Source organism: Bos grunniens, chromosome X, assembly GCF_055505025.1.
Source record: "Bos grunniens cultivar Pamir isolate PY7600 chromosome X, Bosgru_T2T1.0, whole genome shotgun sequence".
Classification (NCBI taxonomy): domain Eukaryota; kingdom Metazoa; phylum Chordata; class Mammalia; order Artiodactyla; family Bovidae; genus Bos; species Bos grunniens.
In genome coordinates this window covers 144,862,952-144,889,133 of record NC_141194.1, presented here as the reverse complement: position 1 = coordinate 144,889,133, position 26,182 = coordinate 144,862,952, and the positions used below count along the sequence as shown (strand labels likewise).

The following is a 26,182-nucleotide window of genomic DNA, read 5'->3' as shown; positions in this document are numbered from 1 at the left end:
TGGGAAAGATTGAGGGCAGGAGGAGAAGGCAATGACAGAGGATGAGATGGTTAGATAGCATCACCAACTCAATGGACAGGAATTTAAGCAAACTAGGAGATAGTGGAGGACAGAGGAGCCTGTTGTGCTGCAGTTCATGGGGTCACATAGAGTCAGATACAACTTTGCGACTGCACAATAACAACCAAATACTACAGACTGTGTGGCTTACCAACAACAGAAATTCATTTTTCACAGTTCTGAAGGATGGATGTCCGAGATCAGGGTACCAGCACAGTCAGGCAAGGGGACTTTCCTGAGACTTCTTATTGCATCCTCACATGGTAGAAGGGGTGATGGAGCTCTGGGAGGTCTCTTTTATAAAGGAACTAGTCTCATTCATGAAGGCTCCACCCTCATGACCTAAGCACCTCCCAAAGGCCCTATATCTTTTAATACTATCACCTTGGGGGTTAGGATTTCAACACATGAATTTGGGGGAGACTCCAACATTCAGCATAGCACCTACATGGAGTCTCTGATTGGTTAAAACAGTGAATTACAACCCTTTACTAACGATAATTGGGAAGGAATTTTAGCATCTGCTTGAAGATGGAAAAATATGAATCCAAAGGAGATCAAAGGCTGCCAAATAGACAGAAGCACACATGCAGTAAGAAAGGGAGGTAATACCCAATAAGAGCTCTTCTCTCATCTAGTGGCAAATAATAGCTACAAGACTGGAAAATGTCAGTTTTCATTCCAATCCCAAAGAAAGGAAATGCCAAAGAATGCTCAAACTACAGCACAATTGCACTCATCTCACATGCTAGCAAAGTAATGCTCAAAATTGTCCAAGCCAGGCTTCAACAGTATGTGAACTGTGAACTTCCAGATGTTCAAGCTGGATTTAGAAAAGGCAGAGGAAGAAGAGATCAAATTGCCAACATCCATTGGATCATTAAAAAAGCAAGAGCATTCTGGAAAAACATATACTTCTGCTTTATTGACTACGCCAAAGCCTTTGACTGTGTGGATCACAACAAACTGTGGAAAATTCTTCAAGAGATGGGAATACCAGACCACCTGACCTACCTCTTGAAAAATCTGTATGCAGGTCAGGAAGCAACAGTTAGAACTGGACATGGAACAACAGACTGGTTCCAAATTGGGAAAGGAGTACGTCAAGGCTGTATATTGTCACCCTGCTTATTTAACTTCTATGCAGAGAACATCATGAGAAACGCTGGGCTGGAAGAAGCACAAGCTAGAATCAAGATTGCCGGGAGAAATATCAATAACCTCAGATATGAAGATGACACCACCCTTATGGCAGAAAGCAAAGAAGAACTAAAGAACCTCTTGATGAAAGTGAAGGAGGAGAGTGAAAAAGTTGGCTTAAAACTCAACATTCAGAAAACTAAGATCATTGCATCTGGTCCCACCACTTCATGACAAATAGATGATGAAACAGTGGAAACAGTGACAGACTTTATTTTGGGGGGCTCCAAAATCACTGCAAATGGTGACTGCAGCCATGAAATTAACAGATGCTTGCTCCTTAGAAGAAAAGTTATGACCAACCTGGACAGCATATTAAAAAGTAGAGACATTACTTTGCCAAAAAAGGTCTAGTCAAAGCTATGGTTTTTCCAGTAGTTGTGGATGGATGTGAGAGTAGGACTATAAAGAAAGCTGAGCACTGAAGAATTGATGCTTTTAAACTGTGGTGTTGGAGAAGACTCTTGAGAGTCCCTTGGATTGCAAGGAGATCCAACCAGTCCATCCTAAAGGAAATCAGTCCTGAATATTCATTGGAAGGACTGATGCTGAAGCTGAAACTCCAATACTTTGGCCACCTGGCGTGAAGAACTGATTCATTTGAAAAGACCCTGATGCTGGGAAAGATTGAAGGCGGGAGGAGAAGGGGATGACAGAGGATGAGATGGCTGGATGGCATCACCAACTCGATGGACATGAGTTTGAGTAAACTCTAGGAGTTGGTGATGGACAGGGAGGCCTGGCATGCTGCAGTCCATGGGATCACAAAGAGTCGGACACAGCTGAGCGGCTGAACTGAACTGAATGGATCTTGTGCTGTTGGAAGGCAGGAGATGAAGATGGAGCCTCGTGAGAGATATGAGGCTTGGGTTACACTCAAAATTTTTAAAACTTCAGTAGGTGAAAGACACAAATCAGTGTTTCTTATAGTACATTTCAAATATGTGCATCAGAAACACGTGAGGAGCTTATTAGAAATTCATCTCTCTATGAATCAGGATCTCTCACACCCAGGGGGCAGCATCTGGGGCTGCCACCACCACCAGATCAGCTGCACCCTGAGTCTCAGCACTTCTCTCTTCTAGTTTCTCATTGTACTAATTTCAAAGGGCTTTTCAAGAACTGCAAGAAGCTCAAGACATGAGAATTCTTGACTAAATGATGCCTGAGACCCAGGGAGAAATCTCATCTCTCTACTTGGTTAGAGACAGACTTGGGTAAATCCAATCATCAGGAATCACCATGTCCTGGTTTATTTTCAGATCCTTTCCTGCTTAACTGTTAATATCTTCACACACACAGGAAGAAATCCAAACGAAGTGTCTCAGTCAAGGACATTCTGCCTTTGTTAATTCTGCAAAAGCAGCAGACAGCTATTGCTTATTTTTCCAGAGACCCTCAACTATTTTCTTAGTAACCTCCCATGTACAATAAAATTGTCAAGCCCAGGCTCCTCTATGGACTTTGCTAATTTATGCCAACAGACTCACCATCTGTACCCATAGGTTTGCGTGCAAACTATCTCCCTAACTCCAGTGTATTATTAGTTACCATGCCAGGTGTCTAATACTTCCAATGCCTCCCAGAGCCTGTTTACCAGAACATAAACACACCAAATCTGTATCGACATGCAAAGTGAGGCAGACAACATATGAAACTATCTGGGCAATGTAAACAGATCCACCTCACTGATGCACACAGGTGGCTGCCTAACATGAAGCATGTTTTTAGGTGCCCAGTGCACCTTCTAGACAGAGATGCTCTGCAGGAGGATAGTCCATTAGGATTCTTTCCACTTAAAGATGTAAATCATTCTATGAGCTATTACCATGTAATCCACAGGTAGTTCCACACCATGCAGGGAATTCCATTCCTGGTGATCAGGACAATCCCAAAAGCCAGAATCAAGATCCCTTCGCCATCTCATTCCATCCATCTATCCATTCAATAAAGATTTATTCTACTGTTACCCAAGTCCTGCTCTAGTTGCTGTGATTCAGTAATGAGCCAGATAGTTGCAAGGGGTTGCATCCTGGGGCTTCTATTCTAGTGGGGGAAATTGACAATAAACATGAAGTCAAAGAACACAATCTCATGTAGCAATAAATGCTACAAAGAAAATAAAACACAGCAACCAGGAGATGGAAAAACTGCATTGGGTCACTGAGAAAGGCCTCCATGAGCAGGTACCTTGTGCACTGAAGCCTGAGTGACAAGAAGCCACCAACTGTCAGATCTGAAGACATACAGGGAGAGGGAATAGCAAATGCAAAGACTCTGAAGCAGGAGACAGTGAATCAGGCTGAGAAATAACAAGGGGGCTAATATGGCTATGATGGAGCAGAGAGTGGCTGGAGATGAGGTCAGTCAAGGAGGCAAAGCCAGATTGTGTAGGATTCTGTATGCCATGGACAGGAATCTAGAGCAAATTCCAAATGCTCTAGAATTGAGGAAGAAAGGAAGAAAAGGAGCCTGTATAGACTGATATCATACCTTGAGAAATATTGGTCTTGACTCTATAACAGATTCTAGGTCTATCCACTTCTCTACAGATGACCCTATTTCGTTTCTTTTAGTGGCTGAATAATATTCCATTAAGTATATGTACCACATTTTCTTTGTCAGAAAAATAAATGTCATATATTAACACACATATGTTACAAATAGCTGTGAAAAGAGAAGCAGAAAGCAAAGGAAAGATATAAGCATCTGAATGCAGAGTTCCAAAGAATAGCAAGGAGAGATAAGAAAGCTTTCCTCAGTGATCAATGCAAATAAATAGACGAAAACAACAGAATGGGAAAGACTACAGATCTCTTCAAGAAAATTAGAGATATCAAGGGAACATTTCATGCAAAGATGGGCTTGATAAAGGAAAGAAATGGTATGGACCTAACATAAGCAGAAGATATTAAGAAGAGATGGCAAGAATACACAGAAGAACTGTACAAAAAAGCTTCACGACCAAGATAATCACAATGGTGTGATCACTCACCTAGAGCCAGACATCCTGGAATGTGAAGTCAAGTGGGCCTTAGAAAGCATCACTAAGAACAAAGCTAGTGGAGGTGATGGAATTCCAGTTGAGCTATTTAACATCCTAAAAGATGATGCTCTGAAAGTGCTGCACTCAATTTGGCAGCAAATTTTGAAAACTCAGCAGTGGCCACAGGACTGGAAAAGGTCAGTTTTCATTTCAATCCCAAAGAAAGGAAATGCCAAAGAATGCTCAAACTACCGCACAATTGCACTCATCTCACACGCTAGTAAAGTAATGCTCAAAATTCTCCAAGCCAGGCTTCAGCAATATGTGAACTGTGAACTTCCAGATGTTCAAGCTGGTTTTAGATAAGGCAGAGGAACCAGAGATCAAATTGCCAACATCCACTGGAATCAAGAGATGGGAATACCAGACCACCTGACCTGCCCCTTGAGAAACCTGTATGCAGGTCAGGAAGCAACAGTTAGAACTGGACATGGAACAACAGACTGGTTCCAAAAAGGGAAAGGAGTACATCAAGACTGTATATTTTCACCCTGCTTATTTAACTTCTATGCACAGTGCATCATGCAGAATGCCAGTCTGGATGAAGCACAGCTGGAATCAAGATTGCCAGGAGAAATATTAATACCCTCAGATATGCAGATGACACCACCCTCATGGCAGAAAGTGAAGAGGAACTAAAAAGCCTCTTGATGAAAGTGAAAGAGGAGAGTAAAAAAGTTGGCTTAAAGCTCAACATTCAGAAAACAAAGATCATGGCATCTGGTCCCATTACTTCATGGGAAATAAATGAGGAAAGAGTGGAAACAGTGTCAGACTTTATTTTGGGGGGCTCCAAAGTCCCTGCAGATGGTGACTGCAGCCATGAAATTAAAAGATGCTTACTCCTTGGAAGGAAAGTTATGACCAACCTATATAGCATATTCAATAGCAGTGACATTACTTTGCCAACAAAGGTCCGTCTAGTCAAGGATATGGTTTTTCCAGTGGTCATGTATGGATGTGAGAGTTAGACTGTGAAGAAAGCTGAGTGCCGAAGAATTGATGCTTTTGAACTGTGGTGTTGGAGAAGACTCTAGCGAGTCCCTTGGACTGCAAGGAGACTCAACCAGTCCATCCTAAAGGAGACCAGTCCTGGGTGTTCTTTGGAAGGACTGATGCTGAGGCTGAAACTCCAGTACTCTGGCCACCTGATGCAAAGTGTTGACTCACTGGAAAAGACCCCGATGCTGGGAGGGATTGGAGGCAGGAGGAGAAGGGGACGACAGAGGATGAGATGGCTGGATGGCATCACTGACTTGATGGACGTGAGTCTGAGTGAACTCTGGGAGTTGGTGATGGACAGGGAGGCCTGGCGTGCTGTGATTCATGGGGTTGCAAAGAGTCAGATACGACTGAGCAACTGAACTGAAGTGAACACATACATGTGGAATCTAGAACAATGGTACAAATGAACCTATTTCCCAGGCAAGAATAGATACACAGACATAGAGAACGGACACAGGGTGGGAAGAGTCAGGGGATGAATTGAGAGCAGCACTGAAATATACACATGAGCATATGTAAAACAGATAGCTAGTTGGATGTTGCTGTGTAACACAGGGAGCTCCGCTCAGTGTTCTCTGACCACCTTGAGCAGTGAGATGGGCGTTGGCGTTGGGAGGGAGGTCCAAGAGGGAGGGGATAGATGTATGTATATAGCTGATTCACCTCACTGTACTGCAGAAATTAACACAACATTGTAAAGCAATTACATTACAACTTAAACAGAAATATTTGCTTTCTTATTGGTATTAAGAGTTACTCTGCATGGACCCCCTGCCATGGGCTGGGATGCTTTAGAAACATCATGAGTTGAAACCTTCCAACAAAACTGTTAAAGTGTAACTGTTCCCAGAGGAGGCAACAGAAACTTTGAGTTCACAGTTCACACATCTAATAAGGGGTGAAGTCCGGAGGCAAACCCACATTTGTCCACTGCCAAAGTCAAAAGCCATTCACGACTACACCAAAGGAGATATTTTGTATACCAAAGTCTACCTAAGTAGGAATAGCCAGGTAAGTTCCCATAATGAAATCCTTACTCTAGGCCAGGAATTGAACTCAGTTCTTCCTCACCATTGCCCTGGGAGATGGCTCTTATGATACTGTCATGTCATTTAGCAGATGGGGCCACTGTGGCTGAGAGGCTGAGGACCCATGGTAGCAGGTGATAAATTCACACCCAGATCCACATCACTCCAAAGCACATACAGATGGTATTTCCCCACAATGCCAAATATCGCTTGTTTTGTTCTTAGGATTATCTTAATTCAAATGTCAACCTAGTTTAGAAACATGTCGCTAGCCTACTCCTTTACGTACAGTCCAGTAGAACTCTGGAGGCACAACAGACGTCCAACAACGGACACAGGGTGGGAAGAGTCAGAGGAAGAACTGAGATGGGGCAGAAGGCAAGGTAACATTTGTCAGCTAGCTCTCTTCTCTGGCTCTTTGCAGGCAGAGGACACTGCCCATCTGTACAAGGATAGGAAGCTGCAAGATTTTTTTTTATGTCTGTGCTTGGGGGACAAAGACTCTTCTGTCTCAGCTCTGAACAAGAAAGAGACTATCATGTGGGTCTGTAACATCTTAAACTGTACATGGATACTAAGATATCAGCATCCGATGGGGAAGTGAACAACCTCTGGAATCCACCCCTCCCTACATGTGCCTAGAGTGCAGAAAACCCTCTCTATTAGGGACAGGGAAGAGAAGAACAGCTACTCTGAAGCTGTGGAATAAGTCAGAAGTTTACGGTGGCTAGTACTTAAACACTGGAAAGCACTTGACAATGAAATATTATTCAACCATAAAAAGGAATTTCTTAATGCAAGATATAGCATGATGAACCTTTGAAAACATTATGCTAAGTGAAATGTCAAACACAAAATGCCACAGATTATATGATCACATTTAAATGAACTATCAAGAATAGGCAATGCCATAGAGACAGAATTATTCATGGTGGCCTAGGGTTGAAGGTGTTGAGGGGAATAAGGAGTGACTGATAATGAGTGAGGGTTTCTTGGAGGAGAGGGCATGATAGAAATACTCTGAAATTAGTTGTAATGGTGGCACGACATTGTGAATATGGCTCAGTTGGTAAAGAATCCACCTGTAATGCAAGAGACTCTGCTTTGATTCCTGGGTCGGGAAGATTCCCTGGATGAAGGGATAGGCTACCCATTCCAGTACTCTGGCCAGGAGAATTCCATAGACTGTATAGTCCATGGTGTCACAAAGAGTCAGACACAACTGAGTGACATTCACTTCACTTCACTGAATTTTATACTTAAAAAGGTGAAATTTAAGAGTTGTTATAAAAATTATACATTTGGACTTCCCTGGTGGTCCAGTGGTTAAGAATCCACCTGCCAATGCAGGGGACATGAGTTCAATCCCTGGTCTGGGAAGATCCCACATCCCATGGGCAACTAAGCCCGTGTGCCACAACCACAGCTACTGAAGCCACCAAGGTAAGAGGTTCACTCACTGCGACCAGACACTAGCCCCTAGTTGCCACAACTAGAAAAATCCTGCATGCAGTAAGGAAGACCCAGAGCAGCCCAAAATAAACTTACCTAAGTAAGAATGTATATATTAGAGGGAATTTCCTAGAGGTCCAGAGGTTAGGACTCGGTGCGCTCACTGCTGAGATCCTGGGTTCGAGCCCTGACTGAGGAACTAAGATTCCACAAGCTGTGTGGCACGGCCAAAAAAATGTATACATTTGGAGAGATAATACTTAACTTTATATATGTATATAAGTATATTCAACATTCAGAAAAGTCTCAGAAGCTGTCTGCTGCTGCTGCTGCTAAGTCGCTTCAGTCATGTCCGACTCTGTGCGACCTATACACAGCAGCCCATTAGGCTCCTCTGTCCCTGGGATTCTCCAGGCAAGAACACTGGAGTGGGTTGCCATTTCCTTCTCCAGTGCATGAAAGTAAAAAGTGAAAGTGAAGTCGCTCAGTCGTGTCCGACTCTTAGCGACCCCATGGACTGTGGCCTACCAGGCTCCTCCATCCATGCATTTTCCAGGCAAGAGTACTGGAGTGGGGTGCCATTGCCTTCTCCGCAGAAGCTGTCTAAACCAAGGCAATTATGGTGAGTAGGACCCAGGTCACAAACTTCCCTCTAATGATTGCTTTTCCTCTTTATGCTTCACTTTTGCTTTAGCATCCTAACAAAGGATCTTCTTTCAATGCCAAGAATGCAGGCGATGCAGAAACTCAGACCAGAAGAAAGAGGACCTCCCTCTTGAATCTGGTGGTAAACCCCGGCACTGGCCATTCATTTTCTAGCATCAGAGTTCAAATAGGTGCAAGAATATAGGACTAAACTGAAGAGTTTTAAAACCCCTCAGTTCTTCTGCTAGAAATAACATACAATAACATATAAAAAATAACATACAAGGCACGACTCCTAGTCATAATGCTGAAACAGCAGCCAATAGTTCAGTGCTCACTACGTGCCAGGTGCTATGTTAACTGTTTATGCACATTATCTCATTCATTCCTCCTGCTACCCTGTGAGACAGGTACTCCTACCCAGCCTGACTGACAGAGGAGAAAAATGAGACAATGAAAGGTTAAACAACTTATCTCATCAGGAAACTGGTAAATGGGGGAACCAGAAAATAGTCTGCCTATTCTGCTACCTGATCTCTGACATTTTTAGCCAACTACACTGTATACTACTTCCCAGTAGCCGTGGGAAGGATAATAGGAGTGGTATCAGCTAAAACACATTAAGTATCTGCTTTACAGCAAAGGCTCTACCTATAAGGTAGATGATATTGCTCATCTGTCATTTTGGTTTGGGGGGGCGGGGCACTATGCTGGGTCTTCATTGCAGTGTGCAGGCTTCTCACTTTGTGATGGCTTCTCTTATTGTGGAACATGGGCTCTAGGCACATGGGATTCAGTACTTGTGGTGCACGGATTTAGCATCTGTGCACAGCATGGATTCCCCCCCCCACCGCAGCATCCCCCCAGACCAAAGATCAAACCCATGTCCCCCATATTGACAGGTGAACTCTCAACCACTGGACAACCAGGGAAGCACTTATCTATCATTTTGTAGGTGAGGAAATGGAAGCACAGAGAGGACTGGTAACTTACCCAGGGTGTCAGGTGACCAACCACCCTAGAAAATAATAGTAAAAGAAAAGTGTTAGCGGCTCAGTTGTGTCCGGTTCTTGGAGACTCCATGGACTATAGCCCTCCAGGCTCCTCTGTCCATGGGATTTCCCCAGGCAAGAATACTGGAGTGGGTAGCCATTCCCTTCTCCTGGGGACCTCCAGAATCTTTACTGTCTGAGCCACCAGGGATGCCCAGAAAGTAACAAAGGATGGAATCAAATCCAGGCACTGAGCTCAGCCACCTTCCTTTATGACATTCTGGCCTTAGCCTCACACGTGGGTAGATTCAGCACCTGCCTGAACCCTGAGAGCCGACTGCATTCATAGTCCAGCTGCCCCAACCCTGTAAAAGCCACCACCGTGGGTGCCTGGCAGTCGGCCCCATCCCCTTCCACACGCCTGCGGATGTCCCCTGCACCACTCGAGTCCTTCTGGCCTGAGAGCGGAAAGACGGATTTTTCTCCCAAACATAAATCATGCAGCAGTAAGTACTTTGGCCAGAGTTGTACAAAGGCAGTTCTTGCTTCTTCTCTTTTCATGTATTTTGCACGACAGAGAGCCACTGGGACAGGCAAATCCCCACTGTCTGGAAGCGGCAGCAGGGTTTTTTCAGGGCTCCTCATCTAATTAAGAAAAGGGTGGAGTTTTCAGGGTCTGAAATATCCCTTTGGTTTGAGATAGATACATTTTATTAGTTGGAAAAAAAGAAAAAACTTTCTAAAATGAGGCACTAAATAAAAGCGCTGATTGAATTTTATCACCCTAATTAGAAAATAAGAGTGAATCTGATAATAGATTTTTAAATGATACCACCCTTCACACAATAAATTTCTTTGATTTTTCCCCTCATATATATTCAGATCTGTATTACCTACTTTAAAGTAAATACTTCCTTAATGTGACTGTTACACTATCTCTTGGCAGATGTAAATCTAAAATATGTTCTGACATTAGGACAGAGGCAGTGCCAAAGTCAGGAGTCTAAAAAGAATGAGGAAAAGGGCAAAGTCAACAAAAGCAAATCAAGATTTAGGGACCTAGAAGGTCAAGGTGGAAGGAACAGCTAGGTCTCTATAGTCTGGATTCTAGGAGATCTGATGAGGGAATATCCAAGTAATCACATTATCAACTTGAGCCTGATACTGGGATAGAGTTTCATTGCCACAGATGTCTTTTATTTACACACACACACAGATCAGCCAGGAAATGGTCTCAATATATTAGTGGAACTGGACTTGAAAGGGTCAGAAAAGTGGCGGCTGCTGGCAATGGAAGAATGAGAAGTAAATAGCTCTAGCTGGGTCCTGATCAATGTCAAAAAGTCCTTTATTAAGGCAGCATTGTTCTTGATTATGAATATGCATGGACTAGGCTGGTAGGCAGTCAATCCTGTGAATGGCTCTTTCAATGGGGACCCAATGTCATTCTGGAGCCACTGAGCCAGGGATGGCACACAGGAACACTGCTGTCAACAGCACCTGCTCTAGACTCTTCTCTCTTGACACTACATACTTCAGATGGTGGCCTTCAAAAGGCCAGACTGCATTCAGTACGTCTTATACAATGCAGAATGCTCTATTTCTAAAGTCCCCAATTGAAGGGAAAATGTTACTTTTGTGCCCCTGTAGCAAAATCTTGTATTATTTAAAGGAATGGACAGTAGAACACTTGGCGCCACACTGGTGGCCTTGGAAAATGCTTTCAGGAGAACTTGCCAGCCCAGTGGGGTTGACCTAAAACCCCAATGGTCACTCAGTCATGAGTGCTGCACTTTTGAAGGACAACTCTATTTGTATTGTGGTCTTGCTACATCATGTTGTAATATTCCTTGTAGGAAATGCATTGGAAACATTACTGACATTATGCTGGAAGGATGGGGGATGGGGACTGACTGCTTAATGGGAATACTAGGATGCAGTCTCCTTTCAGAGTGATGAAAATGGTTTAAAACTGAATAGAGGTGTTAGCCGTGCAACATTGTTTATGTACTAAATATCACCAAAGTATACACTACCAAAAGGTTGTATTATGTGAATTTTACCTCAATATTTTTTCAAAAAAAAAGGTGTCACATCAAATAAACCCTTGCTTGTTTCCTGCTTTGTGCCAGGTATGGCGTTTGATTCAGGCTGTACAGATCATCACAGTCCATGTTTGTTAAGGCCTTACAAGATTCCAGGAAGCATTCTAAGCACTGCACATTTATTAACTAATTTCTTCCTCACAGCAACCCTCTGAGAAAGGTATTATTGCTCCCACTTTATAGATGAGGAAACTGAGGCACAGAGAGGCCAAGGAATTACCCAAGACAGCATAATTAGTAAGCAATAGAGCCAGAGACCATGCATTTCAGATTTGTGCCACATGGCCTCAGATGCAGACAATGACCTCAAGAATATCACAGTCAACTGATGGTGACTGCCTACAGGGAAAGCTCCTAAGGAAGGGTGGAGATCAGAGGAAGTAGCCAGAAAGGGCTGGCATGTGAGATAAATCATAAATGAATGATCAGAACTAAGCACAAGTGTTTCAGACAGAAGGGGAGCTCCTGATATAAGCACTTGGGTATCATGGTGTGTGAAGAAGTGGAGGGTGGCAGGCTTCTCAGGTGAAAAAGGGGGCGGCTCATGAAGGTTTTCTACTGTATCTTGTAGGCAGAGGAGAGCTATGGATGCATTTTAATCAGGCGTGACACAGAGTTGTGTTTGATAAATATCATTCTCATGGCTCCCTGGTAGTTGGAACGTAGAGGGACAAAACTGTAGGTAGGGTTGGAGGAGACCTGTGAGGAAGCCATTTGACTAATCCAGGAAATAAACAACCACGGGCCAAACTACAGAAATGGTCCCTGGCATCGAGAAGAATGGATGAAGTGAATAAATATTTAGGAATTCAAATCAGCAAGACTCAATCTCAGAGTCTCAGAAACTCAGAGCTGCCAGAAAGATCAAAAGCAAACCATTTCCCCTGATAAGTGTCACTTGTCCATTGTTCTATAAGAAGTGTTTAACATCATCATTTCTAAGCAGAATTCAGGAATAGCTAGTCTGTTATTCATTTTCAAAAGCTATTCTATTGAAATTCTAAATGCACTCTTTATAAAGCTATGTTCAGGAATATCAAGTTTTTTTAGGGAAGAAATATCCAGACTCAGTGCATAAACAGAATTCATGCCTTCCCTAGGACTTGAAAAGGGAATGGTTTGAAATGGATCTAAGAAATTTACAGTACAGCATGCGGTTGACTGGATTGCTTTGTCATCCTAACTGCATGCGGTTTCAAGATATTAGGAATTAAAACATCATGTCAGGAGGATTAGACTTCATTGGGAAATGGTCTTGGCATCATACAGAAGATACTGAAAGTGAGGGGGTCCATTTTTGTTAGATTAACAAGTGGTGAATTGTTAATCAGTTGCCCCCCCCCAAAAAAAGATGAATGCTTGCCATCTCAGATCCCCTTTCCTTGACAAATCTCCATGGCTTTCACATTCATACCCCTTCGTCCTCCCAATGTGCTTGAGTATTTGGACGCCATGGAAAGAAGTTTATTATAGTAACCAAGTTTCAATGGATCTACAGTGTCACCCTGGACTTGAGATGTATGCAAATGAAGTGAACAGAAAGTGATAGGAGATTCAGTTCAGTTGCTCAGTTGTGTCCGACTCTTTGCGACCCCATGAATCGCAGCACGCCCAGCCTCCCTGTCCATCACCAACTCCTGGAGTGCACTCAAACTCATGTTCATCAAGTCAGTGATGCCATCCACCCATCTCATCCTCTGCTGTCCCCTTCTCCTTCTGCCCTCAATCCCTCCCAGCATCAGAGTCTTTTCCAATGAGTCAACTCTTCACATGAGGTGGCCAAAGTACTGGAGTTTCAGCTTTAGCATCAGTCTTTCGAATGAACACCCAGGACTAATCTCATTTAGAATGGACTGGTTGGATCTCTTTGCAGTCCAAGGGACTCTCAAGAGTCTTCTCCAATACCACAGTTCAAAAGCATCAGTTCTTCGGTGCTCAGCTTTCTTCACAGTCCAACTCTCACATCCATACATGACCACTGGAAAAACCATAGCCTTGACTAGACAGACTTTTGTTGGCAAAGTAATGTCTCTGCTTTTGAATATGCTATCTAGGTTGGTCATAACTTTCCTTCCAAGGAGTAAGCATCTTTTAATTTCATGGCTGCAATCACCATCTGCAGGGATTTTGGAGCCCACAAAAATAAAATCTGACACTGTTTCCACTGTTTCCCCATCTATTTCCCATGAAGTGATGGGACCGGATGCCATGATCTTCGTTTTCTGAATATTGAGCTTTAAGCCAACTTTTTCACTCTCCACTTTCACTTTCATCAAGAGGCTTTTTAGTTCCTCTTCACTTTCTTCCATAAGGGTGGAATCATCTGCATATCTGAGGTTATTGATATTTCTCCCGGCAATCTTGATTCCAGCTTGTGCTTCTTCCAGCCCAGCGTTTCTCATGATGTACTCTGCATATAAGTTAAATAAGCATGGCTAAGAGTCATCATGAGAATTATGGAGAATCAAATCAGTGAGAGAAGGGTCCTCGTGGAGTTGGAGGGACCACTGAGGCTCACTGCAGAGGTGCCATATAAACTGGAAGTAAAGGGTAAGGAGATCACAAAAATAAGACAAGGAAGGATATATGGAGGAGAGGCAGCAGCAAGAATTCCAGAGGCAAAAGGCCGGCCAGCTGACTCCAGGCAAGGATACAGAGCACCTTTGGATGAGTAAAATGGGGACCAAATTAGAGGTGGTCTGAACACCAGGGAAGCCTACTGCGTCCATGTTTTCTGACTGGTGCAGGGCCATCTCTCTCACATACTTTCTACCTTGATGCAACACCTATCTAAAAAATACTTTTCTGAGAGTAAACATACTTTTATAAAAGGGCAATGAGACCCAGAGAAGTTGCCAAATGTTTCCCGAGCTCCCTTCACTCCACAAGGTAGCCATGGGCTGTTCCACACTCTTAATTTTAGATTCAGCAGGAGCTGGCTGCAATCAGCAGTCCATGGTTTTGTGTAAATCTGAAAACACCAGCTCAGTTTTGATCAATACCCCATTAGCCCAATGGTTTCCCTGGGCAAGGACAAGAGCAGCAGGTTGTCTGAAGTCTAAGGAAGGTCACACATTCATGTTTCAAATGAGAGAAGGGGGTGGGGAGCAGTTGGCCTGTATATTCGGGTGCATTATTCATATGGTGTGACACGATGCCCTGAGAAAAGTCTAGCATTTCTCATTTGTCAGGGCTTCATTCTGGAATATTCATTCTGGAATAGAATTGATGATCTAAGTCTCTGACCTCATTCGGGCTACAGAAACCTCTTTAGTCCCAAGGCAGGCTGCCTCTGACAGGGAAGGCAGAAGGGCACAGCAGAAGACAGGTCACCTCGGATCTCTGAGAAACATTCACTCACCCTGCTCCCAGCACCACCTTGCTGCGAGCATGGCCGCCTACCTAGAGCTTTGGTATTTGAGAAAATAATGCCAGGAGAGGATGCTCCCAGAGAAGACTAAGGGATCCCTGAGTGAAATACCATTTAAGACAAAAGATGGCATCCCTGGAAGAGAAACCTTACTTATACCCCCTTCCAATGCTTGGCTTCTGGAGTTAAAATAGCAGTGAATGCTTATTTGGGCAAGTATTGTGTTTGGGGAACTTTAAGAGAATCAGGGCTGCCTTAGAGCTCTATTTCATTATTACAGCTGATGACATCACTATTTTAAAGAAACCTTTCCCTGTATTTACTCTCCTTTAGAACACATAAGGTCTTCCCCTCCCCCTAACTGATTTGATAAGAGTTGTTTGCAATATCTAAGAGATACAGCTATATAATCAGTGAAATTGCCAGCGCTCTTTGCTTTGCTGATTCAGCAGATGTGTTTAAGATCTATAAAAATATAATGATCTTCTGTAAATAGTCAGGGCTGGCAGTTCCAAAAGAAATAAAAATGAAGGTATAATCATTAATCATTTTCATATGCAGTACTTGGCAGGGGTTGGAAATGAGCTGATAAATTACCACAGGCAAAATGCTATGCTAAGAAACTAAATACCTGTTATCCTGTTATATTTGAAAGAAATGTTTGCATTACCAGTGTCCCAGGGATCCTCCCTAATAAGAAGAGAATACCACATGAGGTAGCCCCCAAGTGATTCACAGCTGGGACAACCGACAATTCTTTTTATGAGGAAAATAAGAAGGCGTTTGACTGAGGGCATGAATTTCTTTGGTGTCTAATGCTAGATCCACCAAAAAAAAAAAAAAAAAGTTTGTCTACTGTGGCAGTGTCAACCAGCTCTATTAAAAAATATATCAAAATCTGGATTTTTAAAAATCCTTGGTAACTGATTATGGATGATTTTTCTCTGTCCTTGGTACATGTAGGCCCAAAAGAGAGGATCAAACTAAATACATGAGCCCCCATTTTCACCAACCGCTAATGATACAATCTTCAGCATTTCCTCATGGTGAACATCATCATCTCTAATCATCTTTCCTATTAAAGACGTATGAATGGAGAATTATGAATGCCTGAATAGAGGACATTTCCACATGTTAGTAGAAAAATCTCATCTTTTGCAGATTTTCATGAGAGCAAGAAAGAGAGATTGATTTTGTTTTCTCTTCCCACCCAAGCCACACAGGCAGAGACCCATGAGACTGAAAGTCAGTCACCAGCAACTTTGGTTGTAAAAGCACAGCTAATTGCACTTAGAGATGGGTGCCTCGGTGAGGCTGTGGTCTCAGAGCTGTCACTGCCTGAAAATATTATACTTCAGGATGGCCTTCCTCTTTTGATTGTAAATCAGAGGAGAGTGTTATAGTGCACATGTGAATTATGCACCAAATGAAAAAATACCCACTCGAATTTTTGGCAATATCATCTTGCCAAATACCAGACTATACTGTAGAAAACAATGTTCATTTGGATCATAGTGTGCTATGTTAATTACGCAAAAAATGGAAACAAGCACAATCAAAAACAGTATCAGAGTTAAGGTTTATGCATAATGTAAATTAGCTTCATTTTTTTCAGATAAACAACACAAACCATAAAAAGGACATTTAAAGAGGAGAAATGTGCTATTCAGCTTTAAGAGAAGTTACCCCAACACTGAAGATCCTATTAGTCTCTGATCCTAGAAGGTAGCCAGTGGACACAGTTTGCATGCTTGATTCACTGTTGCTCACACCTTGTCCTGTTGTAAGAGGTAATGCAGGGAAGCTGCAAATGAATGAGCAGAGTGGGATCCAGAGATTCTGTCACATCCTCAAGGAGAATGGTTTTCTTCACTTCATCAGGAAAAAAGTCTCCATGAAATAAAGCAGGGAAGAAAATTAGGGAAATCCTTTGGAGGAAAAAAATAATGTAAACACTATGCTTTTACTCTCTTCTTATCAATGCAAATGTCTTTTCATGTCAAGATATCTACTGTCTTTGGATGATGAAATGGGAAAAAATGGATACCTCCTTGTTGGCAATGTACCCCATAAATTTTAAAGGCTATATCCTGGGACGTCCCTGGTGGTCCAGTGGTTAAAACTTCACCTTCCAATGCAAGGAATGCAGATTCAGTCCCTGAAGGTCAGACAGTTAAGATCCTACATACCTCTGGCCGCCTGCCCGCCAAAAAAAAAAACATAAAACCAAAGCAATACTGTAACAAATTCAATGAAGACTTTTAAAATGCTCTACATGAAAAGTCTTAAAAAAAAAAAATAAAGCCTATATCCTGCCTAGATCACATAGAGAAAAGAAGAATCTATCCCTTGCTTCACTGTTTCTTCCCTATAAGATGTAAGTTAAATTTTTTAGTTTAAAAATAGGGTCAGGAAATTGTGTATCCCACTCCCAAACCAAACCTTGTTGACATTTTAATTTGTTTTTTTTTTTTAATTTTATTTTATTTTTAAACTTTACATAATTGTATTAGTTTTGCCAAATATCAAAATGAATCCACCACAGGTATACATGTGTCCCCCGTCCTGAACCCTCCTCCCTCCCCATACCATCCCTCTGGGTCATCCCAGTGCACTAGCCCCAAGCATCCAGTATCGTGCATCGAACCTGGACTGGCAACTGGTTTCTTACATGATATTTTACATGTTTCAATGCCAATCTCCCAAATCTTCCCACCCTCTCCCTCTTCCAGAGTCCATAAGACTGTTCCATACATCAGTGTCTCTTTTGCTGTCTCGTACACAGGGTTACTGTTATCATCTTTCTAAATTCCATATATATGCGTTAGTATACTGTATTGGTGTTTTTCCTGCTGTCTCGTACACCGGGTTATTGTTACCATCTTTCTAAATTCCATATATATGCGTTGGTATACTGTATTGATGTTTTTCTTTCTGGCTTACTTCACTCTGTATAATAGGCTCCAGTTTCATCCACCTCATTAGAACTGATTCAAATGTATTCTTTTTAATGGCTGAGTAATACTCCATTGTGTATATGTACCACAGCTTTCTTAGCCATTCATCTGCTGATGGACATCTAGGTTGCTTCCATGTCCTGGCTATTATAAACAGTGCTGCGATGAACATTGGGGGACACATGTCTCTTTCCCTACTGGTTTCCTCAGTGTGTATGCCCAGCAGTGGGATTACTGGATCATAAGGCAGTTCTATTTCCAGTTTTTTAAGGAATCTCCACACTGTTCTCCATAGTGGCTGTACTAGTTTGCATTCCCACCAACAGTGTAAGAGGGTTCCCTTCTCTCCACACCCTCTCCAGCATTTATTATTTGTAGACTTTTGGATCGCAGCCATTCTGACTGGTGTGAAGTGGTACCTCATAGTGGTTTTGATTTGCATTTCTCTGATAATGAGTGATGTTGAGCATCTTTTCATGTGTTTGTTAGCCATCTGTATGTCTTCTTTGGAGAAATGTCTATTTAGTTCTTTGGCCCATTTTTTGATTGGGTCGTTTATTTTTCTGGAGTTGAGCTGTAGGAGTTGCTTGTATATTTTTGAGATTAGTTGTTTGTCAGTTGCTTCATTTGCTATTATTTTCTCCCATTCTGAAGGCTGCCTTTTCACCTTGCTAATAGTTTCCTTTGATGTGCAGAAGCTTTTAAGGTTAATTAGGTCCCATTTGTTTATTTTTGCTTTTATTTCCAATATTCTGGGAGGTGGGTCATAGAGGATCCTGCTGTGATGTATGTCAGAGAGTGTTTTGCCTATGTTCTCCTCTAGGAGTTTTATAGTTTCTGGTCTTATGTTTAGATCTTTAATCCATTTTGAGCTTATTTTTGTGTATGGTGTTAGAAAGTGCTCTAGTTTCATTCTTTTACAAGTGGTTGACCAGATTTCCCAGCACCACTTGTGAAAGAGATTGTCTTTAATCCATTGTATATTCTTGCCTCCTTTGTCAAAGATAAGGTGTCCATATGTGCGTGGATTTATCTCTGGGCTTTCTATTTTGTTCCTTTGATCTGTATTTCTGTCTTTGTGCCAGTACCATACTTTCTTGATAACTGTGGCTTTGTAGTAGAGCCTGAAGTCAGGTAGGTTGATTCCTCCAGTTCCATTCTTCTTTCTCAAGATTGCTTTGGCTATTTGAGGTTTTTTGTATTTCCATACAAATTGTGAAATTATTTGTTCTAGCTCTGTGAAGAATACTGTTGGTAGCTTGATAGGGATTGAATTGAATCTATAAATTGCTTTGGGTAGTATACTCATTTTCACTATATTTATTCTTCCAATCCATGAACATGGTATATTTCTCCATCTATTAGTGTCCTCTTTGATTTCTTTGACCAGTGTTTTATAGTTTTCTATATATAGGTTTTTAGTTTCTTTAGGTAGATATATTCCTAAGTATTTTATTCTTTTCATTGCAATGGTGAATGGAATTGTTTCCTTAATTTCTCTTTCTGTTTTCTCATTATTAGTGTATAGGAATGCAAGGGATTTCTGTGTGTTGATTTTATATCCTGCAACTTTACTATAGTCATTGATTATTTCTAGTAATTTTCTGGTGGAGTCTTTAGGGTTTTCTATGTAAAGGATCATGTCATCTGCAAATAGTGAGAGTTTTACTTCTTCTTTTCCAATTTGGATTCCTTTTATTTCTTTTTCTGCTCTGATTGCTGTGGCCAAAACTTCCAAAACTATGTTGAATAGTAATGGTGAAAGTGGGCACCCTTGTCTTGTTCCTGACTTTAGAGGAAATGCTTTCAATTTTTCACCATTGAGGATAATGTTTGCTGTGGGTTGTCATATATAGCTTTTATTATGTTGAGGTATGTTCCTTCTATTCCTGCTTTCTGGAGAGTTTTTATCATAAATGGATGTTGCATTTGCTTGGTTTTTGCAGACCTTTCCAAACAGACCATCTGCATTTGACTGCATCACAGGTAAACTTCTATCAGGGCATTTATGGCTGAATAACTACTGCCTGGATACAAGTATATTCCAGGTAATATTAACGGTTACATACCATAAAGTCAAGTCAATCTTGTTGGTCTCCCTGACTGCTTTATCTAACAGGAGACATTAACTTGGACACTGAATGGGACTCTTTACTGCCAGGTTGAGTACTACATCTTATTCGTTTTAAAATGAGTTCTTTTGTGAGAAATAGCACTTTCCTCAACTGCGTGTATGTTCTACACAGATGTTTTTTAATGAAGTCTACAAAATCAGACATATCTGTTGAAAGGGCACAAACAAAAGGATATCCACATGTAAAAAAATGAATTTAGACCCTCCCTTCACACCACATACAAAATGTAATATAAAATGGATCAAAGATCTATATACAAGAGCCAAAACTAGAACATTCTTAGATAAAAATATATAAGTAAATATTCATAACCTTGGATTGGAAACATTTCCTTAGATGTTACCAATAGTAAAAGAAAATAGATAAATTTGATTTTTTTTCAGTGCATATGACAACATCACGAAAAGACACCCAAGAGAATGGGAGAAAATATTTGAAAATCATATACCTGATAAGTGACTTACATTAGAATACATAAAGAACTCTTACAGTTCAACTGAAAAATGGGAAAACTAGCTGAATATTTTTCCAAAGATATAAAAATAGCCAATAAGCACATGAAAAAATGCTCCACATGACTAGTCATCAAGGAAATGGAAATCAAAACCACTATTAGATAATACCTGACACCCACCAAAAAACGTAAACTGTAAAAGATAGACAACAGTAAGTAAGTATTGGTAAGAATATGGAGAAGTTGGGACCCACATACGTTGCTGATGGAAATGTAAAATGGTACAGGATCTGTAGAAAACTGTTTGGCAGTCTCTCCAAATATCAAACATAGTTATCATATGACCCAACAATTCCATCCCTAGGTATACACCCAAAAGAAATATGTCCACACAAAAACACATTACAGGAATGTTCACAGCAGTACCATTCACAATAGCCAAGAACTGGAAGCAACCCAAATATCCATTAACTGATGGATAAATAAAATGTACAATAGAAGACTGATGAAAACGTTCTGGAATTAGATGATACTGATGCGTGCATGAGAGCAGGGATGGACAGTAAGAGAAGAAAGGAAAGAGATGAAAGTCATTGTCTATCTTCCTTCTATCTTTTACTACCTTTCAAAGTGAGTTATTTCTTTATAATAAACATGCCCTTCCTCAATTGTAGGAGACTTATTATACTTTCCTTTCCTCTACAGTGCAATCTTAATGTTCTATGCAAAATGAAATATAAGATGGAATAATAAACAGTGCCTCTAAAATCACTGCATCTAAATTGCAGCCTCTCCATTTAACCAGCAATCACACCATAACTTCCGGGTCTCCACTGCTCCATAATCTATCAATATATTACCTTATCAGCAGAACCCTTCCATAAAGACAGAGAACAAACATTTACTCATGGTCCTTTCCTGGAGATCCCCGACAAGCATTCACTGCTGGAAATGAAGAAAATACCTTGCAGGTGGAAGCAGCAAAAGAAAGGATGCCCTCTCCATTCCTTCACAAATTGTGAAAGAAGGTTATTTTCTCTTCACCCATCCAGATATATGTACTCTCCACCCTTCTCTATCTTCACCTTTCCCAAGAGGCTGACCTTCATGGATTATATTCAACGAGCCCCCTTGCCCTATGACTTCCAGTTGAGCATGGCCAGTAGGAAGCCCCACAGGAGATGTGGGGTAGCAGCGGCCCTGTTCCTCTGTCATGGGGCATAACTCCTGTCAGGTGGCCCTCTCCTACAGTTAGAGCCCGTGCTGACTTCTGGCAGTGACACGCTTCCCCATGCCTGTTCACAACCCGAAGTGGCAGTGGCCCCATGTGGATGCTTTGCCATCCCTTATTTGTTTCCATTAACCCTGCCCACACAACTGTAGTACGGTCCTTCACCCAATTCCCTTCAATCACCCTCTTTTGAATGTCTGACCTGCTGCCTGTTGGGATCCTGAAGGATGCTGGCAGGAGCTTTTCTTCTGTGGGTCGAGAATAGTCAGTCAAGTCAGAGTGATCTCAATAAAGGTAGGTAGAAGAGCTTCGTACACATTTCTCAAAAAAATTTTCCAGCAATTCCAGCATATTTGGCTATCACAGGTGAAACCTATAAGTTGCCTGGAGCGATGCAGCCCAGGTCAATTAGGCTATCTAAGTAGCAGGTGGAGAAGGCAATGGCACCCCACTGCAAAACTCTTGCCTGGAAAATCCCATGGACGGAGGAGCCTGGTAGGCTGCAGACCATGGGGTCTCGAAGAGTCAAACATGACTGAGCAACTTCACTTTCACTTTTCCCTTTCATGCATTGGAGAAGGACATGGCAACCCACTCCAGTGTTCTTGCCTGGAGAATCCCAGGGACGGGGGAGCCTGGTGGGCTGCCGTCTATGGGGTCGCACAGAGTCAGACACGACTGAAGCGACTTAGCAGCAGCAGCAGCAGCAAGTAGTAGGTTCCCTGTCATCTTACAGAAAGACCAAATGCTGCCCTTTTTAAAAGGCTGCTTAAATGCTCCTGCAGAATGAAAGCCCACCTCAATCTGAAAATGGCTGTTCATAAAAGCCAAATGCCCAATCTGCTTGTAGCTAATCACTGCTATTAGGGAACAGTTATGCAATTGCTAAGGCAGGGACTTTTCATGCAATGAATTATGCAAAGACAGCAGCATTTGGCACACGCTTGCTTCACGCACAAAAATATAGGCTCTTGTGCCACCCATCTCGAAACCCCTATCATTCCAGTATCTATTCCAGAATCAAGTTTGCAATGTGGATTTTAGGAATCTATTTATTGAGTGATTTTATTAGTGTACCTTAGCATCATTAGTCCAGGCATATTAATGTTCTGTTCATTAGACTTCCACCGGCCTTGTGCTTGTTTATAAAACCTTCCACAAAAGTTATATGTAACCACTATTCTTAACAGGAAATTGCATAATTTACCATCACATTTTAGAAACTTTTCTCACCCCTGAAAAAAAATGTAATCAGGCCTTCATTTTCCAACTTAGTTGTCCCTGCACTTAAGGCTATAAAAAGAGCAGAAACGTGAACATGAAGTTGATATTTCAGCCTTATGTCCCTAAAAGATATACTACAGGAGAGAAAGTTTTGCCAGTGTGACACTTCCACTCATCTGGCTCCCAAGTAAGCCCTAAACTTATGCCCTTCCATTTAATCCCATTTCTCTTATTATATCAGAATATAACCTATTTCGTGGGTTTCTCTGGGGACTCAGTGGTAAAGAATCTGCCTACAATGCAGGACATGCGGTTTGATCCCTGGGTCAGGAAGATCCCCTGGAGAAGGAAATACCCACTCCAGGATTCTTGCCTGGAGAATCCCATGGACAGAGAAGCCTGGCGGACTACACTCCATGTGGTTGCAGGAGCAGGACATGGCTTACTGACTAAACCACCATCACCATCATAACCTATTTCACTAGACTTCCAGTGAATTTAAAAGGCAATTTTAGTGGGCAGGCCCTTTGAGTCAGCCACGAGCACCATGTAGGACCTGGAGCCTGTCTTCAATGCCTCCAAAGTTCTCATCGGTCACCCCTCCATCTACCCTGCAAGTGCCTAATGTGTTCACCTGCTTAGGTATCTTCTATCGCTCACAAGGATGAGAGGTCCAATAAACCAGCAGGTGTCAGAGGTCACAAGGCTCATCTTCCAGGAGGACCATTTCATCGCAAAAGAGGACCACAAGAAAAGCACCATATTGAGCTGAAAGAACTGTGAATGGCAGAACTTCAGGCATCTACAGGAGAATATTTCTGCAGAAAGTAGCTTTCAGGGTTGCTTTGGTTCTGGTTTTTAGCATTCTTAAAAATATCCTTATCACAAGTGTTCTACAATGCTTCTCTGGTCTAACACTCTTCTCAATGCAGCAGGTAAGTAGGGTTCTTAGAAACATCTATATTACAAGTGTTCTTTTTTTAACAGAAATATAGAACATTGTATAAATATAAGGTGTATGGTGTTGATTTGCTACAATGATATACTGTAATTGCAATTGTAGCAATGATTAGCACCCCTATCACCCCACATAATCATTTCTTTTTAGTGATTGGAATAATTAAGCTCTAGCCTCTTAACACGGAGAAGGCAATGGCACCCCACTCCAGTACTCTTGCCTGGAAAATCCCATGGACGAAGGAGCCTGGTAGGCTGCAGTCCATGGGGTCGCTAGGAGTCGGACACGACTGAACGACTTCACTTTCACTTTTCACTTTCATGCATTGGAGAAGGAAATGGCACTCCACTCCAGTACTCTTGCCTGGAGAACCCCAGGGACAGGGGAGCCTGGTGGGCTGCCGTCTATGGGGTCGCACAGAGTCAGACACGACTGAAGCGACTTAGCAGCAGCAGCAGCCTCTTAACAAGTTTGATTATAATACAGTATTGTTGCCTATATTTACTATATTGTGTGTTCTTGAAATCACATAACACATAGGTGGAAATTACTTGCAGGGGAGCCGGGGTTTGATCGTCAGGGAACTAAGATCCCATGTGACACACGGTGGGGAAAAAGAAAAAAAAGCAGCAGCAAAATGATAGAGGAAAGGGAAGAGAGACATAGAGGATGATAATACACTTAACCATTCCTGAATATCCTTTCAATTCAATTAATTTCAAAGGCAAACAGAAAAATTATTTTCCCCCATCAAAAAGTTTTTAACTATCAGTTCTTGCACCGCACACAATCATTCATGGAAGCCATCATCTCAAAGTTACAATTCTGGGTTCATTAATATGAGAGCAGAAACACTGTATTTAAAAAAGAATATGAACTATTAATGCAGACCAGAAAACAAATCTTACTGTTCTCTTCGACAAAAACTACTAGTGTTGGAGAGCAAACATAGATGCCTTTTTATTGGACTGATGCTGAAGCTCCAATACTTTGGCCACCTGATGCAAAGAGCCAATTCATTGGAAAAGACCCTGATGCTGGGAAAGACTGAATGCAGGAAGAGAAGGGGATGACAGAGGAAGCAATGATTGGATGGAATCACTGACTTGATGGACATGAGTTTGAGCAAGCTCTGGGAGATGGTGAAAGAGAGGGAAGCCTGGTGTGCTGCATGAGCAAAGACTCAGATAGGACTGAGCAACTGAACAACAATTCATGTCCAGAAACATAATAATAGAGGGAAAAAATGCACAACATGCCACTCATACAGAAAGCAATAGTATACAACACATTCTGCCATGAGCCATAGCTAGTACAAAGGTTTCCTTCTAAGAAAACTCATTCTGTTATAATGTGTGACTTTTCCCTTTCCCTTAGCATCTGTTTTTCTTACTGTAGAGCCTGGAATCTACCCCAGCCTTTTTTTTTTTTTTAATGTGTGTATCATTCTTCTTTGGACAATAATGGTTAAACAATATGCCATATCATTAATAGGACTCCTTGTTGACTCAGCATCAACAAAGGTTAGGTGAAACATGTATTTTTATTTTAGCTACCATAGTCATCTTTCAAAGCAGGCTGGTGGCACACAATGAGAGAAATTCAGCCATACCAGTCATCTTAATACATGTAAATGATCGAAATGTTCCAGTTAAAAAGCAAAAATTGTCAGACTGGGACAACCATAAAAATATGTCAACTCCGTGCTGTTTACAAGAAATACATGTAAAACAGGAATCTCAAAAAGGGTGAAATAAAAAGATGGAAAAAACATAAATGGCAAATTCTACACAAAATTAAGAGGTTATAGCTATATGAATATCAGGCAAAACAGACAATGAAGCAAAAGAGAGAAAGATGACAAACTGCTCCAGTTTCCCTTGTTGGAGAGACGCTACCTGCAGTTCTGCTTACCTTTCTAGGATAAGACTCTTCTTTTTGGCCTAAAATATTTTTTTAACTAGTCACTGATGAATTTAAGGGGATTTTTACACAATATTTTGTACAGGATTTACTTGTTTATAACAGGAGTTGATCTAAATGCCTAACCTCCCATAATATTCTGAATAGAAGTCTGTGTGTTCAATTTTTCATACAGTTAAATTTATCTAATGTGAAGGTCTGTTTAGTCTGAAATCATGTTTTTAATGTTTTTTCTTAGTTCATGTTATACTATCCTTTCTGTAAAGAAAGAACAAGGATAAGTAAGAGTTGTTTCTTTCAAAGCTAGTGATCCATGCTTGTTTCCCCCCACCCTCATTTTTAAAATAAAATTTCACAGGTCACATAAATCCAAAAGTCTGCAAACCACTGCCTTAAA

At 41.6% G+C, this 26,182-nt stretch overlaps 1 protein-coding gene across 36 annotated transcripts in view; it reads right to left on the bottom strand.

The window, feature by feature from the left end:
• The window catches only part of LOC147341587 (uncharacterized), a 468,058-nt gene that overhangs the window by 408,955 nt on the left and 32,921 nt on the right, over positions 1 to 26,182 (bottom strand). For 9 of the 36 annotated variants that reach the window (XR_015159172.1, XR_015159163.1, XR_015159167.1 and 6 more), the window contains 2 exons: positions 16,951 to 17,102; positions 16,590 to 16,793 (listed from right to left, as the gene is read on the bottom strand). The exons of 14 other annotated variants lie outside the window; for them this stretch is intronic. Coding sequence is in view for 1 of the 22 variants with exons in the window: in XM_086388285.1 (XP_086244411.1) it covers positions 16,660 to 16,793; positions 16,951 to 17,061 (245 nt within the window). In the remaining 21 variants the exon portion in view is untranslated. Of the gene's footprint in view, positions 1 to 16,463; positions 16,832 to 16,950; positions 17,103 to 26,182 lie in introns of those variants that run through there. 13 more of the 36 variants (XR_015159148.1, XR_015159149.1, XR_015159150.1 and 10 more) reach the window with 8 other exon arrangements.